This window comes from Heterocephalus glaber, unplaced genomic scaffold (genome assembly GCF_053883595.1).
Source record: "Heterocephalus glaber isolate CG9 unplaced genomic scaffold, H.glaber_assembly_v1.0 deba00000470, whole genome shotgun sequence".
Taxonomy (NCBI): domain Eukaryota; kingdom Metazoa; phylum Chordata; class Mammalia; order Rodentia; family Bathyergidae; genus Heterocephalus; species Heterocephalus glaber.
The window spans coordinates 7,182,783-7,202,307 of NW_028258145.1; the positions used below are offsets into that span (position 1 = coordinate 7,182,783).

At 42.9% G+C, this 19,525-nt stretch overlaps 1 protein-coding gene across 1 annotated transcript in view; it reads left to right on the forward strand.

The window, feature by feature from the left end:
- Window positions 1-19,525, forward strand: part of Slc9a2 (solute carrier family 9 member A2) — an 88,151-nt gene that overhangs the window by 48,371 nt on the left and 20,255 nt on the right. Inside the window, exons 4-5 of the mRNA XM_004844473.4 lie at window positions 10,132-10,349; window positions 10,977-11,179. Of these exons, the coding sequence (XP_004844530.2) occupies window positions 10,132-10,349; window positions 10,977-11,179 (421 nt within the window). The remainder of the gene's footprint in view (window positions 1-10,131; window positions 10,350-10,976; window positions 11,180-19,525) is intronic.

The following is a 19,525-nucleotide window of genomic DNA, read 5'->3' on the forward strand; positions in this document are numbered from 1 at the left end:
GTTGCTAAACTTGAATGACAAAAAATTTTAACAATTTGTTTCTAAATGAAGAGCTGATGCTCACACTGAGGGTATAGATCAGTGGTAGAGCTGTTGGAGTGGTTGCCTAGCATAGGTTCAATCCCCAGCACAGCAAGAAATGATTCTCTGAGATCTATTTGAAGAATGGAGATTTTCACATATCTGGATAATGCTGCTGTTACTGGGTTGGAAGTCTTGTGCAGGTTCTTGATGTCCTAAATAAAGAGTTGAGCTGTGCACCCTGGAGTAGCAGCAGGACCAATGATTTATGTAAGAGAAAAGACAAGATCTACTCCACAGGGTGAGAATGGGCCAAAGAGCTCACGGCCCTGAGGGAGGTTGGTGTTAAGTGTTTTGAGCCTAGGGTTTGTGATGGGATTGAGGGTGTGGTCTGAGATTTGACTCTCCTGGCAATGAGCCGGTTGACTCAGCACCTCTGTAGGGAGGTGGAGTTTTTGACCTTTTATGGCCCTTAAAGGAATTGTCATGGAGGCCAAAGCCCAGGGAAGAAGGTTAAATCTGCATAATCAGTGACATGGTAACTAGGGGTGGGGTCACCAAGGGTTGCAGAAGACCACTGGGCATCTTCCCCAGGGATTTACTAGGTATAAGCTAAGTTACCTGGTTACTTTTTGCTTTTGTGTTTTGAACTGGGCAGCCTGCTCCTGGGCTTACATTTAGCTTACAAGGTAGACCCAGGCCCAGAAGCTTCTCCAAGGTGGGCCCTCCCTTTTCTCCCTGGCTTTTCCCTCCTCTATCTCCTGCCTTACTGCCACCACTTGCTTTTGGAACAGTTTCTTGGCTGTTCTTTATGTTCATTTAAAAATGAAGTTATCACTACCAGCTTATTTTATTAAGAATACTGTAGAAAATAATATTACTTTCTAATAACGTGTAGGCCAAAATATCAAATGAGATCGGGTGCATTCAGGGTGGTATGGCCGTAAACAGGCCAAAATATAAAATGATAATAAATCAGAAATGTAAAGAATTTCATTGATGCTGAGAAAAAAATTCTATTTTTTTAAAGAATTTTTTTCTAGTGATACCGAAGTGAAACACACAGTTAACACCTAGCCAGTACTCCTCTCTCTCTGTCTCTGTCTCTGTCCCTCTCTCTGTACTGGGAATTGAATCCAGGGCCTTCACCTGAGCTGCACCCCCACCCCCTTCATCTTTGTTTTGAGACAGGCTCTCACTAAGTTACCAGGTTGCCAGGCCAAGCTTGAATGTGCGATACTCCTGACTCAGCCTCCCAGGGTGCCAGGATCACAGGTATGCACCACCACACCTGGCTTAAGTCAATTTCCAGCCCCTGTGTGAGGAGGGTAGAGGAGCAGGGAATTCAACTGGGAACCAAGGCTTTTGTTGTAGTGACAGGCCAGGCCTTCTAAGGAAAGCCTTAGAGCAGATTTAGCCAGCCTCCGTTTCCCTCCCAGCAACCTCTGTGGGGGAAGAAGCAGGCCTGCTGGAGCCCAGAGACTTTCTGCCTTGATCCCTGGACAGGAGAAGGCAAGCTACTCTTCTGGATTCTGCTTCATTCCTTAGTGTGCTCCTTTCTGCTGCGCTGTCTCTTCCCTCGCTTACACATGAGGCCTGACTCTTCCTGTGTCCCCAAGGGACCTGGCCAATGGCCGAGAGGCTGTCCTTCCACAGTCACCCTCAAAGTTAATCCCTTGCTATTTGTGGGAACCTGAGTCACCAGGGTGCCTGTAGCCAAAGTCCTGCTCAGACAGCAGAGGGGTCTCTGTGTTAGAGAGGGGACTGAATCAAACCAGAGTAAGCCAGGGAAGGGACCTAGCTGGATCAGGTGTGGTGGTCCATGCCTGTAATCCCAGCTCTCAGGAGGCTGGGACAGGAAGATTGCCATGAGTTCCAGGCCAGCCTGAACTACATAGCAAAAAAAAAAAAAAAAAAAAGGTATATTTTTTGTGTAGATAGGACACGTTTTCCTTATCCATTCATCTGCTTCTGGGCATCCAGGCTATTTCCACAGCTATTTCAATCAGGCCGCCTTAAGCATGGGTGTGATTGTGTCAATACAGTACGGTGTCTTTAATTCTTTCAGGAATATGCTGTGTAGAGGTAGAGCTGGCTCCAGTGGAATTTCACTTTCTAGTTTTTTGGGGGGTTTTTGGTACTGGGGATTGAACTCAGGACCTTACGCTTGTGAGGCAGGCGGCAGAACCACTGAGCTAAATCGCTAGCCCCACTTTGTAGTTTTTTAAGCAGTCCCCATACTGATTTTGATAGTGGCTATACTAGCATATATTTCCACTAACAATATGAGTGCTCCTTTTCCTCCGCATCCTTGCCAGGACTTATGTATTTTTATGAGTCCATGTTTGCAGTACATAATGATCATGTTCATTGTGTGGAGCTGGTGCATGTACTTAACACATAGTAATTATTTTTATGTCACCTCCTCTTTCTCCCCCCTCCCTCCATCTCTCGGTTCCCTTCCATTTGTAATGGATCTATCCTCTGTTTCCTGTTCTCTATCTTTTATTTTATTCTTTAATTTATTTATATTTTGAGTTTTTCATATAAGAGAAACTATATGATATTTAAGCTGTGTGCCTGGTTGATTTCACTTAACTTCATGGTATTATTTTTTTCTTTTTGGTACTGGGGATTCAACTCACATCCTTGCGCTTGCTAGGCAGGCAGTGGAACCACTGAGCTAAATCCCTGGCCCAACTTCATGGTATTCTTGGTAACAGACATTCTGACTGGCATGAGGTGGGACCTCAAAGCAGTTTTGACTGGCCATTTGTACTGTTTTTAGAAGTATCTGTTCAGTTTATTTGCCCATTTTTTCATTGGGTTATTTGTTTTGTGATGTTTAATTTTTTTTTGTTCTTTATTCTAGATATTAATCCTCTTAGAAAGATTTTCTTCCATTCTGAAGGTTGTCTCTTCACTCTATTGTTTGCTTTGCTGTGCAGAAGCTTTTTAATTTGAGTAGTCCCACTTGTTGATTCTTGATATTTTCTCCTATGCTACTAGAGTCCTATTCAGGAAATCTTTGTTCAGCTGTAATAAGAATGAAATTATGTCATTTTCAGGAAAATAGATCATGTTAAGTGAAAAAGCTAGGCTCAGAAAGTCAAAAATATAGTTTCTCCTATATGAGAATAATAAATAGAGAGAGAGAGGAGAGAGAGAGGGAGCAAAAGAGGGAGAGAGAGAGAGAGAGGAAGGAAGGAAGAAAGGAAGGAAGAAAGGATAAAGGAGAGATGACAGGAAACTGAAAACTAGACTTTTGGAGAGAGGGAAGGGGGTTGGGGTAGGGGACTGGGGAAAGGGAGAGAGGGATAATGGCATTGAGAATAAACAAGATAAGTTAAATTCATGCACTAATTTCCCAAAATGAACCTCATCATTCTATAGTACTACATGCTCTAATATAAAGAAAGAAAAAAACACATTCTCCATGAGGACAGGTATGGATTTGGTCTTAGGGTGATGGGAGCCATTGCTCTTGGTCAACTTGGTCTTCCTTAGTGCAATGGCTTCCTTGTTTTAAGTTAGCCATCTCCAAAACATGAAGCATGGTTATAGACAAATGGGGGAAGCATATATGTATATCCATAACTGTGTCATTGGAGAATAGGAGCTCTTGCCTGCTTGCCCCTGTGGGAAAAATGTCTAAGGAAGGACTATGATTGGCCCAGGGCTTTGGAGAACTGTGATTGGATCAGACTGTCATGTGACTCACTCTGAGACCTGAGAAGTAGGATCTCCTACCAGTAGGTAACAGACTGAGGCCACCATTGAGAGTCTGGGCTGACTAAAGTTACCAAGGGAGGTTTGGCCCTGCATAGTGAGGGATGGAAGGTGGGAATGAGGGCATCTGGGATGCAGCTCAGGGATGAAGAGAAGGGAATTCTGGGAAGGGGAAATGGCTAGTGGAAGGCTTCAAGTGAAGGGCTCTGGTGCATGCAGACACTAAGCTCCAGGCAGAGAGAAGGGGCAGCTTTGGCTGTTGTGCAAAGACTAAACACAATTACAGCATATTTTATTTTGTGGTCTGGGATACATGAACAGAGTGTGGTCACGTAGCTGATAACATGTTAGTGGCTCTGTGGGTTCAAAGCTGGAGGTCCCAGCTCTGAGCTGCCTGTTGTTCCTGGGGTTGAGGGATCCCTGTTGGGGAGGAGGTGACAGGGGCAGGAGGGTGCAGGTGTCTGGAAGACAGCAGTTGACAAAGGGTAATAAGAACCACAGTCATTTTCCAGTCCCACATGATCCTTTAGGTTCACCTTCCAATAAAATGTTTAATAAAATAAAGCAAGTTTCAGCTCTTGCTCTCCTTCTTTCTTCTCCTTTAATCCCCCCTTCTCTCCTCAAACTTTGATGTACTCAGGAATCATCTGAAAAGTCTGCTATTAGGCAGAATACCAGGTAACTGTCAGAGATCCTGATTCTCTGGAGGTCTCAGATATGGCCCTGGTGTTTGTTTCCCCAGAGATTTTCAGTAATTACATGGTCCATAGACCACACTGCTCTGGTGAATACACTACTAGGGCTGTCAGAGCTTCGGAAAGCAGTGACACATACTGATGTCCCCAGGGCTTGAGAAGAGCACTGAGGATACTCTGTGTGTAATCTGGCATGAGCTCCTGGCATAGCAAAGTTTCATACCCAGCACCACCTGCAGCTCACCTCCAGCACTGACAGGAATTCTCCATCTGGAAAAGGTTAATTCCACTGTCATGACCTTAGTCCAGTCTTCCTGCCTCTCCAAAGCCATTCACCGCATTCCCCAGCTGGAGTCAGGAGGCTCCGGAGTGCCCTGGCACCTCCACCTCATGCTTCAGTACATTTCTGATGCTGAGCTTCAATCCTTTGTGTATCCTTTCTGTGTGCAATCATGATTGCTCTTGGTGACTGTAAGTGGTAATGTCAATGCTGGTGGAACAGAGTGAAAGTATTTATGAAGAAGGAAAAAAATGACACAGAGAATCCACACAGTGGACAAGGCTACATGTATGCACCGGTATTTACAGTAGTTTCAACTGACTTATTTCATCTTGGATATTTTAAGAAAGATTGTTCTAGTTCTATGCTAGGGTCCTCCTTTGGAAAACAAATGTTGGTGGCATTTTCTCATATGTCAAACTCACTTTCTCTTGGTTGTCAGGTTTCCTGGAAGAGGCACTTCACTATACAGTGAGTCCATGCCACGGAATAATTAACTTAGCTCCCATGAGTGAATGCTTTATTCTGAGAACTTGCAGTAGACCCAGCATCGCTGCATGGCCTGGCTTTCACCAATAGAGAGAAAGCTTTCTAATCGTCAGTCTTCACTGCTAACGATTGGCACTGAGTACAGCTTCATATTTGGCAAAGTTTTGACTGAGACTGTGTTACTTGGGCTATATTTGCCTGTAATTTTATCCATGTTCTTTAAAGATCATGTAGAGATAGATAATGTGAGCAAATGAATTCTGCAACCTGCTATCAGTTCAGCTCCCTCAAAACAGTCCGAGTTCCAGGAAGTGTCTCCTAATGTGGAAATAAAAATCAGAGAATTGACTACTCTTCACTCAAAAAAATCATCTTTATTTGTAAACTAAATAAGAGCCACAGGCTTTTTACTATGTCAACACAGACCATATATATGAGACCTGATCAAAAATGATGATGAATGTTTAAAAAATGTAAAAATTTTTTACAGTAAGAAATACATTGTCTCTCACTTTGAACATACTTAAACCCACCATACTTGCCACTTTCTGAAGTAGTTCTGGAAGTCTGTTCTTACAAGTCTTTTTGTGGCTGCCTCACTCAATGTCTTGAACTCATCAGTAATATTTATGACAATTTCTGTCAAATAAAAACATGACAGTGTGTCCTCATCTACCTTTTTCACCAGATCGGGCACCGTGTAATTCCTGGCTCTTCCCCAAAGTCAAAATGACCATGAAAGCTAAAAGTTTTGAGTCAATTCAGGACATCCAGGCAGCCAGGACAGTGCAACTAAAGACATTCATGAAAGGGGACTCCAGAACTGCTGAAGAAAGTGGCGAGAATGATGGGATAACCACAGAGAGGGTAAATGTTCTGAGGGGGATTAATGACAATGTGTCTTTTACTGAAGTGTTTTTTAAAAATTGAAACCTTCACCATATTTTGTCACTCCTTGTATATATGCACCTTATATTTATATAGGCTTTATGCATAATCTTCACAAGCAGAATTCAGCCTTTGTCGTTTGGGCCTTCCTTATCCTGGACATAGCTGAGATTGATTGAACTTGAATGTGGTACCTCCACAGACAGAGGCCCACACTGAGCAGAGATGGTTCCTGGGATCTCCAAGCACACCTTCTGGTGCTTCAGTGGAGTCACAGAGTACTATAGAGAAGGAATTTGTGGAATTTCCTATTCAGAAAATCACTACATGACCGATCCTCTAAATAGAAAGTCTGTTTTCCCCCCTAGACTTGGGTGAGGTGGTATTAGCTGGCTTAATTTTTGCCCATGCTGTATTTTGAGTGATATATGGATAAGAAAACCTCAATTTCTGGTGAATGTAAAAACCACTAATTACAGTGGTTTTACTTCTCCATCTCTAAATTGGTGATAATCACCCCACAATTATGTTAAAGCGAGGCAAGATAATAACTAAGTAGAATGCACCAGTGAATTCTATACATGCTAGCCTCCGTGTGGTCCTATAGAAGGGAGCTAACACCTATCAAAACGTGGACATTCAGGGATGGTCTATGGGCCAGGTGCTACAACAGGTTTTAAAAGTAGAATGATGAACCATCATAGGAAACAAACGCCCTCCATTCCCCTGGTTCAGGACCTTCCAGTTCCATCCTCCATTTGTCCTTCAGTTTTCTCTTTCTAAAATACAAATCTCCTTCTGTCCACCACCATTCCTGTTAACAATTCATACAGTTGCTGGTGAAAATGCATTAATGGTGTGCCAGACACTGTCCTAGGCATGGAAGACACTTCTTTTTCCTAATAGAAAGCTGAGTCTTAGTGGAGATACAGGTAGAGAGATTAGAAATAATTATATAACCAAAGGTAGAGATTAATTATATAATCAAAATTGTAATATCTCATTTTCTCCTCTAGCTTGTAGAATAAAGTTTGAGCTTCTAAGCATTAGGTGTACCAGTGTCATTATCCTACCCTAACATCATTCATTGTCTGCTCTTAGTGTGGCCACCTCTCTGTTCTCTAGCTAGCAGACCCATCCTACAGTCCCTGCATGTGCCAACCTCTCTTTCCTCCATGCCTCAGTCCATGCCTGCTTCTTTTTCTTGGATTACTGTCAGGCCTTGGTATCTGCATAGACCATATTCACAGCTTAAATCAACTGCAGGTCAAAAACTTTCCAAAAGAAAACTACATCTGTTCTGAACATGAACAGACTATTTTATTCATGTCATTATTTCCTAAGCAATGTGGTATAACAGCTATTTACATATAATTGACATTTTATTTCGTGCTGTAAGTTGTCCAGAGATGGTTTAAAGTACATAGGGGGTTGTGCCTAAGTTCCATGCAAATGCCATGGCATTTTATGCAGGGGACTTGAGCATCCTCAGATGTGGGTACTTACAGGGCTCCTAGGACCAGCCCCCCGGGATACTGAGGGACAATTGTATTCCCTCTTTGGTCTCCTGATTGGTAAGCTCACATTTACCAATGAAGACTTTGGACAGATGTCCCCTCTTTTGCAGTAGAAGCTCCGGCTGCCTTCCCTGCACTTCCAAAGCATCTTTCCCATTGCCCCTGTGAAGCATCTTTTGCATAGAAGTAGAGAATTCCAAGAAATAGTATGGCCATTGTAAGTTATATTTGTTATAAATATTCTGTTTTAAGGAAAGCTTACTGGTTTGTGATGCAATGTTTATGTCTTTCCTTTACAAAACATGTTACTATTCAGATTCTTAATCAGCTTAATCTGCTTTTGCCCTCATGATTTTGTGTTGGGAAAATCTTACTTTGTAAAAGTCTAAAGAAAAATTAGGCCAAAACGAAAGATGAAGATTTTCATAAATGTAGTGAACCAATGGCCCCCAAAGATGTCCACATCCCAATCCTGAGAATTACTAACCTTTTATTTTATGGAGCAAAAGGGACTTTGCTGATGAGACTACATTAGGAGATGGAGATGAAGAGAGTAGGCTGGATTATCCAGGTGGGCTTGATGAAATCACAAGAATATTTAGAAGAGGGAGGAAAGAGGGTCGGAGTCAGAGGTGTGATTAAGACAGGACAGTGAGGCTTTGAGTCAGGCTGCCTGGACAACACCCCGCACAACCTTAATTAGCTGTGCAGTCTGGAGTAACTGAACCCGTGTCCACCCTCGTTCTCTAGTTTATAAAAGTGGGAATTTATGATGATGAACTCACTGTGTAAATCTCTCATGAGTTTGAAGTGACACAGTCTGCAAAGTGTTGTTACCATACTGGTAACACAGAGAAGGTACCGTTCATGTGGACCAGTGTCTCCAAAGCCATCAGCCAGTCAGAGGCTTTGCCATGTGTTTGTGACTGCTGAATTTTATTAGCACATTTAATAAGGCCTTTTTTTCTTTGGGGAAACCACAGCAGTTATGTGTACTTCACTCATAAATCTTAAAGAAAGATCTGTGTGTTCTAGAGGGACACTGTGGCTCCATGCACAGTTCTTGCCTGGGTGAAGTCTTTGTTTTGTTTGAATGTGAGGCACAGAAATAAGTATACATATTTTCTATGTGAGGCCCAGGTCTAATTCCTGCAATGAAATGTGATTGTGGTGACCTGTTAGGTCTTAACTCAGGGGACCTTCAGGTTTGCATCCTTCTACCTGTCCTGTTGCTCCTGGTAGGAGGACTTCCTGCAGTGACAGCAGAAGCCTCAGGGGACAGAGGACCCCATGGTGGGGCCAAGCAGAGAATGGCACACAAGGTCATTGGAGCTCTGGTTTGTGGCTCCTTATCTTGGAGTGGAGGATGGGGCAGCTCGAGTTAATTCCAGCCTCTGAATTCCTTTTGCAAAAACCTCTGCTTCAGAAGTCCTTTGGGTACTTCATAGTAACCACAGCTCTTCAGCTGCTTGTGAGCTGTGCCCTGGCTCATAGTAAATTTCCCTCTGTGGATGGGATCTGGGTTGGTGGGATGTTGGGGCCAGAGGGGAGCCCATGTGTGTGGTAAGGCAAGAGGACAGTAAAGAGCCAGGGCACATTTGGCAAACTGCACAGAGCCAAGGCCTGCAGCCTGTGCCAGGGTGGGAGGCTGGGGGACAGGGTATTAGTGGTCCCTGAGGGACATATGTGTCCACCTTAGGCCCCAGGATTTGGCCTTTCTCCTGGTTGCAAGGGTTCTGCATCAAAACAGATATGATGAACATAGAATCCAGTATTCTGTGGTCCCGACTTTTTGGAAATAAATAGAGAGGGAAACCAGCAGAATAGTTTCTTTCCTTTAGGAATTCTCAGAGGTTACAAACACATTTTGAATTTCACAGAAGTAGATGGATAAACAGAAATGAAAAGAACTAAGCATTGGGATAAACAAACAAACAACAACAACAATAACAAAAGAAAAACAACAAAAAAAGAGTGGGTTCAAGAGATGTTCAGGGATCTGAAGCACTGAAGACAGAGATAGCATAGTTAATGGAGAAGGATGCTGGGGGCATGTGTGTGTCGGGGAGGTGGGACGCCCAGGGTGACCTCTGTTTCAAATTTAGGGTTTTATGCAATAGTTGAGGATTTTTAGATAATACGGTGTATGTAGGCAAAGGAATTGGTTTTATAGGAAGATACAGGGCTTCAAATTTGTTTTGGACCTGTATAACTGAGAGGAGGGCGATGGTGCTGATGCCAGGAGACGTGCAGACCTGTGACGCTGGGAGGAGGGGCACAGGGCATGGAGGAATGGGTGGAGCAGGGAGCTGGAGCCCAGTAGCTGAGGAAGCCTTGGAGAGATAGCAGGCACCTCAGGTTTACATGCAAGTCAGACGCTCATACAAAGGTCAGTGAGCAATGCCGTGGTCCAGAGCAGGTGGGTAGATGATCATTTAGCTCCTAGGAGCCTGGTGTTGTGTTCCAGTTGGAATCTTGTCATGTCTCCATAGAAGCTGTGTCTTCCCTTCAGAATCACTGCTTGCGCAATGACCATGAACAAGTACGTGGAAGAAAACGTGTCCCAGAAGTCCTATACCACCATCAAGTACTTCATGAAAATGCTAAGCAGCGTCAGCGAGACCCTGATCTTCATCTTCATGGGTGTGTCCACTGTGGGGAAGAACCACGAGTGGAACTGGGCCTTCGTCTGCTTCACGCTGGCCTTTTGCCTCATCTGGCGAGCACTGGGTGAGGAGCCCATCTTCCTGTCCCCCATCTTTTGCTGTAGTGGCTGCTTTGTCTTTATTTCTTCTTCCTCCTCATATCCTTCTTCCTCTTCCTTTTCCTCCTCCATTTTTATTCTCTTTCTTCATCTCCTTCCTCCCCTTCATCCTTTTCTTTGTCCTCCTCCTTCTTCCTCCCTCTCCTCTTTTCTCCTTTCTCATCTCCTTTCTCTTCTTCCTCTTTCCTTTCCTCTTCCTTCTTTCTCCTCCTCTTCTTTCTCTTTCTTGCTTATCTCCTTTCTCTTCCTTTTCTTCCTCTCTTTTCCTCTTCCTCTCCTTCCTTATCTTTTTTCTCTTCCTCTTCTTCTCCCTGTCTCTCTTCCCCACTTCCTGACATAAACTTTTCGTCCTTTGGCTGCAAATCCAATCAGTCCCTCTGGCTTCTCTGTTTCCACATTTTCACCTGGTGTCCTGGAGCAATAACAGCAAAGACCCTGGCACCAACTAGTACTTCCAGACAGGAGGAAAGGGGCAGGCCTTGGGACCTCTTCTTCAATACTTGGCCCCATCAAAGGAGTACACAAAACAGGTGGAACTGTTGCACAGCCTGGCCTCATAATCTGTTTCCTTCTGGGTTTGTCTTTCTGCACAGGTGTCTTCGTCCTGACTCAGGTCATCAATTGGTTCCGCACCATCCCGCTGACCTTCAAGGACCAGTTCATTATTGCCTATGGAGGCCTGCGTGGTGCCATCTGCTTTTCGCTAGTCTTCCTGCTCCCTGCCGCTGTGTTCCCCCGGAAGAAGCTGTTCATTACGGCTGCCATTGTCGTTATATTTTTCACTGTCTTTATCCTGGTGAGTCATGTCCTTCCTCCCTGTGAGTCCCTCCCTGAACCAATTTCCACCTATCATATGGATTCTGTAGATAGCATGCAAGGTGACAAAAGTGTGTTGAGGCCTTAGGAGCTGTGATATTAGAGAAAATGATATTTCCTGTCTGGGTTCATGTCATTGGATTGTCCAGGGAGCTATGAGAGTCCAGTTTGGTTACCTGGCCTCCACAGAAGGATTATTTATGGAAACATAGCCGAGTGAGCTCAGCTTACTCCTGGAAACTCCCAGGCTGTGCTTGCTAATCCTGCCTGGTGTGTTGTTCTCTGACCCAGTAAACGAGCTCGTCATGGGCTGCTTGTGCTCCGTGACTCTGAAGCAGCCTTGTACCATGAGCTAACTGCCCAAGACAGGGGACTGGGTCAACTCTGGCTTAAAAATGGGGTACAACGAAGCACCTTGAGACCATAATGTTAAGTGAAAATAAATCAGACACACAAGCTTAAATATCGCACGATTTATCTGATATGAGAAACCCAAAGTATAAATAAAGAGCAAAATAAAAGAGAAGAGGAAACAGGGAGTTGGATCTTTTGCAGATGGGAAGGGAACCAAGAGATGGAGAGATGAAGAGGGAAAGGAGAGGAAGAGGAAGTGCAAAGAATAAAGGAGTGTTATGTGCATGCACCAATCCCCACAAGGAATGCAAACATTATATACTGCAAGCATGGATTCATAAAAGTAAAAATTTTAAAAATAGATGAATAAAAATAAATAATAATAGTAATAATATTGGGTTGTGACAAACATGGTGGACCTAGGTCCAGGGCCTAACTTTGGAAGTTCTTGCAGACACCCAGTCACTCTCAGAGGGTCCATTTGCAGGTACTCATTTGGTAAGTATCCATTGGTCTCCCACTATGGGTTATACAGGAGTCTGAATATTTAGGGTCCTAATATGAGCAAGACAAAATGACCCCTGTCCCCTAGGTCCCATGTTTCTGGCAACAATGGGCAGAGGGAGGTGGCAGGCTCTAGACAAGGAACCTAGCACGTGAGGAAGTAAGAGAGTGTGTTAAAGGTGAGGGATCCAGTGTTCAAAGGAACCATGGGGGATCAGCAAGGACACCACATAGGGGTAGAGGACAGCTCTAATCTGACCTTCATGGGAAGGAGCAGAGAAGCATGGGACTGGGAACTCTGCTGGAGAGCACTGCTGGACAGTGGTGTGGGGTGCCACATGCTCTGAGGACCAGGGTGGCAGAGTAGGGGGCACTTGGGCTCAGGAGAAGGAGATGCAGGGAGCCTGGAGCTGGGTTGTGAAGGCCCTGTAGGTTTACATCCCAGGCTTCACTGTCCTCCACAGGAAGTGCAAGCCCAAGCCCGTGGGAGGCTTCATGCAGACACGTGGGTGCAGTGGAGCGACCTCATCTGCACGTCTGCACACAGATACCCCAGCTCTGTGAAAAGAGGCAAGGGCAGAGACAGGGTTAGGGGAGGCCACGGCTGTCACCAGCCTGCCCTGTGGTGATGGGAAAGAGGTGTAGAAGTGCAAGACCCTTGGATTCAGTCTGAAAATGGGACTCACAGAGTCCCTGATGGATTAGGTGTGGCCAGAAGGGAAAGAGGGGTGTGACATCCCCAGGGTTGGGCCTGCAGACCTCAGAAAGGAGTGTGCATGGAAGAGACAGGTGAGAATGGGCAGCTCAGTCACTGGTATCCCCTTGAGATGAGGAACTTGGCAGCAAGCCATCCTATTTGCTGAACACACCTTGTCCAAGCAAGTTGGGAAGTGAATTGATTTTGCCCTAAGCATCTTGGTCTCCCTGCACCCTGGGGCTGGGCCAGGCCAGGCAGGGTGGGAGGTTCCCCTCCTCCTCCTGGGCCTCTGCCTCATCCTTCACAGCAAGGTGCCCAGTGCTCATGACCCCTCTGCCTTGTAGAACGAGGCTGTGGGAGGCAACCAGGCCAGCCAGGTGTCTCCATGAGGCTGCCCCACTGCCCACCCTGCAAAATTAGGCCTCCTGCTCCAAATGCCATACATAGACCCACTCAAGAATCACACAAAAGTGGGCCAGAGATTTAGCTCAGCGGTGCCACACCTGCCTTGCAAGGGAAAAGTCCTGAGTTTGATCCCCGGTACCAAAAAAAAAACCAAACAATCACACAAAAGTGACTTTGGAGAAAGAGGTTGTTCAGGCCAGGACACAGAATGTGAGCTCTGATACTTAGTTATTATGTTCACTAGACATAGAAATTATATCTCTGCAATCACAGAAAGCATTGTATAGGAAATACAGTACTGCAAAAATGGGTAGCATTATTTATGAAAAGTATATTGGTAGTTAATATAGGCTTCACTATTATACACATATTATTTGGCTGTTTGGGATTGACACTCAGGGTAGAACTCTAAGGGAAATACCAATTACCTTATTAAATTCCTAGACATTCTCTTTGAATGAACACCATGGATGCTGATATTTAACATTTTTAGTGTGACAGATAAACTTGCTCTGTTGCTTGTTAACTAACCTAACAGACCGAGGTGGGATGTCTTTGTTTATCTCATTGTTGACTAGTAACAAGTGCTCTTGAGGGAAGAGGATCCGTGAGACCTTGCGCTGAGTAGCATGGTCTAAACCTTCTCGCCCTATACACAAAGCTGTTTGTTCAGGATGCTCAAAGCAAACAACAAAATTCCTGGTGTCAAAGACAGAAAGTATTGGACACACAGGGCATGTGAACCAAGGTCTTTCTATGGAGGTGATGATTAATCTGAGACAGGAAGGCCATGGAGTCAGCTAGGATCTGAGCAAAGAGCATTCCAGACAGAAGAAGATGCTGACGCAAATCCTGAGGTGTGAAGCTCACAGAACACAGGTAAGGATCCCAGGGGGCAGGGAAAGAGTGGGGCTCGAATGGGGAGGAAGGGACAGGACAGAGCTTGGAGCCTAAGGCAGTGTGGCTGTGATTTAATGGTAAAGCAAGCCAAGGACATATTTTAAGCCACTGTCCATCGCTGGCCCTATGGTGGAAGAATGAACTCTAGGAGACATACATAGAAGCAGCAAGACAGATCGGATGCTTGCACAGTGGTCCAGGTTGCAGTTATAGTGACTTGCACTTGGTAGTCGTGAAGGAGGCAGAAAAAAGTAGATGGAGTCCTTGCTGTGCTGGGGGACTGGCTGAGAGAGCTGGCATAGGACCGAAGGTAACTCTGAGCATAATGGACAACTCTTATGCTGTGCAGAAAGGAGGGGCCTTGGGTGGCAATGTGAGAAGTTGGGAGTCCTCGGGGTGGTCCCCTCTGCAGGGGGCAGTGGAAGCCCCAGCCTTCTCTGAGGGTGCAGAGGAGTGAGCAGGTGGAGGCACTGAGGGAGAGGAAGGTGGGAGGGCCCTAGTGGCTGAGGAGAAAGGAGGCACCAGCACCACGGACAGCTAAAATGCACCGGCCCAGTCTGGTCCTTGGAGCAGGTCACACAGGCCCTCAGGTGGTGGAAAAGCTCAGGTCAGCATCTGGAGTCCCAGCTGATGAGGATAGAGGAGAGGTTGGTGCCCAGGGGGCTGCAGCTGGCTCATGTGGTGGTCCCCTGTCCCGAGCCCAGCACTGAGAGTGTACAGACTGGAGCCCATGTGCAAATGTGACCCGCTTTCTCCCTGCCTTGCTCTCCACCTCGTTCCTGAGTCACTGTGAGCACGTGCGCTCACGCGCGCGCACACACACACACACACACACACACACACAAAACCTTAGGGAAGGAGCCTTTTTCCAGACTACATCAATAATGAAGGAACTTAGTGAAAGAGGCCTGGAGGGAAATATTGATGGTTGCAAACTTGGTAAGATTAACTAATTATGAACCCGTGTGTAAGATTCTGCCTTCTAAGTAAGGATTATGTATTCTTTTCCAAATAACAGCTTTTATGCTGACATTATTTAGCTTTAAAATACATTTCCCTCTCCTTGTTTCAGTACACCCTAGAGGATAAGCTCTTTCTGTCCATTGCCATTGAGTCAGCCCTGTCTTCACACAGAGAATTGCAGGAGTTTGTGGTTTATAACTGGATATCAGAAACGTTCCTGGGAACTTAGACAAGGCCTGAGTTGTGTTGCTGATTTGAGCAGCACACTGTCATGCCATCAGAATGTGGTGCTGCTTATGGAATATTGAAGAAGTAAACAATCCTGATTCCTTGGTCATTTTTGCTCATATTCCTTTCAGTAAAGTTGATAATATTATTTATAGAAAATATAAGCTATGTCTCATGTTCTAAAAATGTACTCAGAAGTAGGGAGGGTAGATGCAGAATCCAAAGCAGACTTTAGATTAGGCCAGTCTGATCTGACATTTTAGCCTGCTCCTTATAGCCTCTGTGGGCCGCAGTATGCTTAGCTGTAAATCATGATGATGCTTATTCCTCGCTTTCAGGCAGCACTTGGAGTATGCATGTCAAGAAGAATATTTGGCACAGGTTTTTTTTCTTTTTTTTTTATTTTTTGAGACAGTGTTGTATTATGTAGCTCAAACTGGCCTCAAACTCCTTATTATCCTCCTGCTTCAACCTCCTGAGTGCTAGGATTACAGGTGTGAGCCACCATGCCCAACTGATATGGGGTTTTAACAACAAGGTTTGTCATGTTTTAATATACACCATTAAGTAAATAAATAAAGTAAAAACAAAAGAAAGAAGAAGTTAACTTCTTTCAATATTCTTTTATTTGGAAGGAAAATTAGAGTAAGGTAATAATTGCTTAGTTAATCCTTCTAATCATAAGGGAGATTCCCAGAATTCTATAAATCCACTCAGTAGTTATCTAGAAACAAATGCACTAAATGCAAAATGATGATTGAATAACATAAGACTGATTGAAGTCAATGAAGAAAGAAGAGAGAGTGCAGATAACATATAAAAAAAACTGTTCACAGAAGTGATGGCAGAAAAATTCCCAAGGAGGGGAAAAGAACTTGACATACAGATAAGTGAGGCATATAGGACTCCAGCTAGCCTTGCTCAAAAAAAATCTACACATAGGCATATAATATTTAGTATTCCAGAAATCCAACAGAAGAACAAAATTCTACAAGCAGAGAGAGAAAAGAAACAAATTACATACATGGGAAAGCCCATCAGAATCACAGCAGACTTTTCAATGCAAACCCTCAAGGCAAGAAGAGCTTGGAGTGATGTATTTCAAGCCCTAAAGGAAAACAGCCTCCAACCCAGATTGATGGACCCTGCAAAACTATCTTTCAAAATGGATGGAGAAATAAGATACTTTCATGACAAAGAGCACCTCAGGAACTTCATGAATACCAAACCCACACTCCAAAAATTTTTAGACAATACTCTAGGAAAAGACAATGAGGATCACAACCCCAGGAAACCCAGCAGAATGAACCCACTGGGTGTGACAAATTAAATGCAAAGAGGGAGAAACCAACAAAAAGAAAAAGTCATGACAAGGCTTTTAAAACTTTTAACTTCATCTCCTTAATGAGTGTATAATTCAATCTTGTTATTGTACTGATTAGAATTTTTCTGATTCTAGAGTTGCACACCATTCCTTGTGCTATACTGGCTATTTATCATCTTCTTATGTCTACTTTTTAATTGGGTTGTCTATTAATGAGCTGTAAGAGTTCTTTATATATTCTGGTCATAGGTTATATGCATTGTAAATATGGTCTGTTTAAGGACTACTTTTCATTTTAATGATGTCATTTAAAGTTCTAAATTTTGATGGAATCTCATTTATCAATTTTTTTCTTTTATACATCATGTTTTTTGTATCCTAGGTAGCTCTTGCCTTCCCTAAATTCATAACACTTTTCTCTTATAATTTCTTGTTAAAGTTTTATACTTTTAGGCTTTCATATTTAGGTTCATAGATCCGTTCAAGTTATTTTCACGTATGGAAGTAAAAGGTTGAGGTTAATTTTTATATATGGATACCAGGTGTTCTAGTGCCCTTTGCTGAAAACACTATCTCTTCTTCGGCTCTTGAATTGAGTTTATAGTCTATAAAATGCTAATGTTAAATAATCTTTCAAAACTCAATGCACCATATATGTGTGGTTCTATTTCTAGATTCTCTGTTTTATTCAAATGATCTATATGCCTTTCCTTACACCAACACTGCCTTGATTACTGTAGCTTTAGAAGAAGTCTTAAAATTAGGTACTAAACATCTTCTAATGCTGTTTTTTGTGTTTTATTTTTTTAACCTTTCTAGGTCCTTTGTACTCCTAAATAACTTTTAAATTTCAATATCCAATTCTTCATTTATAGCAAGTATACACAGACCTGAATTTTTATATATACCTTGTGTTTTCTAATCCTACTAAATTCAAATACAAGTTCTAGGGGCTCCTAGAGATTTCTTAGTATTTTCTCTGTAGATGATCATTTCATCTACATATAAAGATTTTACTTCTACCTTGCCAATCCTATCCTGATTGTGTCATTTTATTGCCAGACTATTTTGGTTGGGCCTAGGTTTCAAAGTTTAATGGACAGATAAAGAGTAAGCATATCTGCCCTTGTTCCCCACCTTAAGGAGAAAGCATTGTATCTTCTCCATTCATATAAGGCATTCTCGCTGGAAGTATGGAGTACATGTCTTTAATCTGTTGAGAAGGCTCTGTTCTACTTCTAGTCTCCTGATAGCTTTTACCATGTACAGCTGTACAATTTAGTCCAATATTTTTTCTCCAACTAGTGACAGGATCATATGGCTTTTTCTTTTCCTCTGTTAAAATGATGACTTTTGGGGGTAGATCTTCCAATGCTAAACCAACACTGCCATCCCTATAAAAAAACCACTTTCTACATACTGCCAGATCTGACTTCTAATAGTTTGTTTTGTTAAACAAATTTCTATCTATGTTCATACTTTTTTCCTCTATTATCTTTATCCAGTTTTAGGATGAGCACAATGTTGAGTTCCTAAAATGAGGGGAGAAGTGTTCCTTCTTTTTTCTGCTTTAATTGTTTAATATAATTTATCAGTTAAAATGTATATGAGCCTGCTGTTGTCATATAGGTAGGTTTTCAAGCTAGGAATATACTCTTTTTAATAGGTGCTATTCAAATTTTATATTTCCTCCAGAGTTAGTTTTATTAATTTGTCTTCCAAGGTACTTCTTAGAAGTTGTCAAATTTATTTCAAAAAAGATTTTTGTAATATGCTTTCTATATCCTTTTAAATTCTGTAAAATCTGTGGTAATGTCTCCTAGATCTTGATATTGTAATTTTTAAAATGTATAATTGATAGTGTGTAATAGGAAGAAAAGGTCTAAAGGAGCAAGGGAAGTGGGAGGGGTAGGGGAAAGGAAAAAAGGGAAAAGAAAACATATGAGAAAAGGGAAAAAAAATGGAAACAAAGTCTTTGCAAATAGGGAAGGCTGGAGAGGGTGAAGGGAGGGCAGGGGAAGGGGAAAAAAATAAGAACCAAGATACTCATGTAATGGTACAAGATCTCAATGATGAATGTAACTGTATTTTATACCTAAAATGTACCAATAAACTTAATGGGGAAAAAAAGAAATGAGCAAATAGAGGAGGCTTTTCAAAGATGGGAAAATATAGATGAATAATTTAGGAAAGTAGAAGATGTTTTCCAGTGTTTTTGACTAAGTAATCAGGTGAAAGAAGATGACATCGACTTTGATGTGCAATTCAGGGACAGCATTGGGTTTGAAGGGCAGGAAGTCCAGTGTTCAGCCTTAGATATACACACGTTCCACATCTGCCTGTCTGATGGACAGGTGGAGATAGTGAACAGGCAAGTGTGTGTGGGAGTCAGGAACTTATGGGAGAGGTCAGAGTGGGAGATGTCAATTGAGGACTCAGTGTAGAGCTAGCTTCTGAATTGTGAATCTGGAGGAAATTATTCAAAGAATGGGTGGAAAAGGGGAGAAGAAAAGGCATCAAAGGCTGAACTCTGAAATGCACCAATATTTGACAGTTGGGAATTAAGAACGTATTGAGCCAGGTGTGGTGGTACACACTTGTAATCCCAGCAATCTGGGAGGTTGAGGGACAGTAGGATTCCAAGTTCCAGCTCAATCAGGGCAACTTAGTGACTTAATAAGAGCCTGTCTCAAAAATAAATAAATGACTAGATAAATGACAAATAAATAAATGACTAAATAAATAAATACAACTTTTGTTTGTTTTAAAATTTATTTTATTAGTACATCTTTGCTGTACATAATGTTTACATTCTTTTTACATTTCTCAATTGCTTTTTTCATCCCCTTCATATCCCCAGGATGGGAGACTTAGCTCAGAGGGCTTAGGTTCAATCCTTAGTACTTAGAAAAAGAAAATTGAAAGCCTCAGTGAAATAGGAGACAGACCAG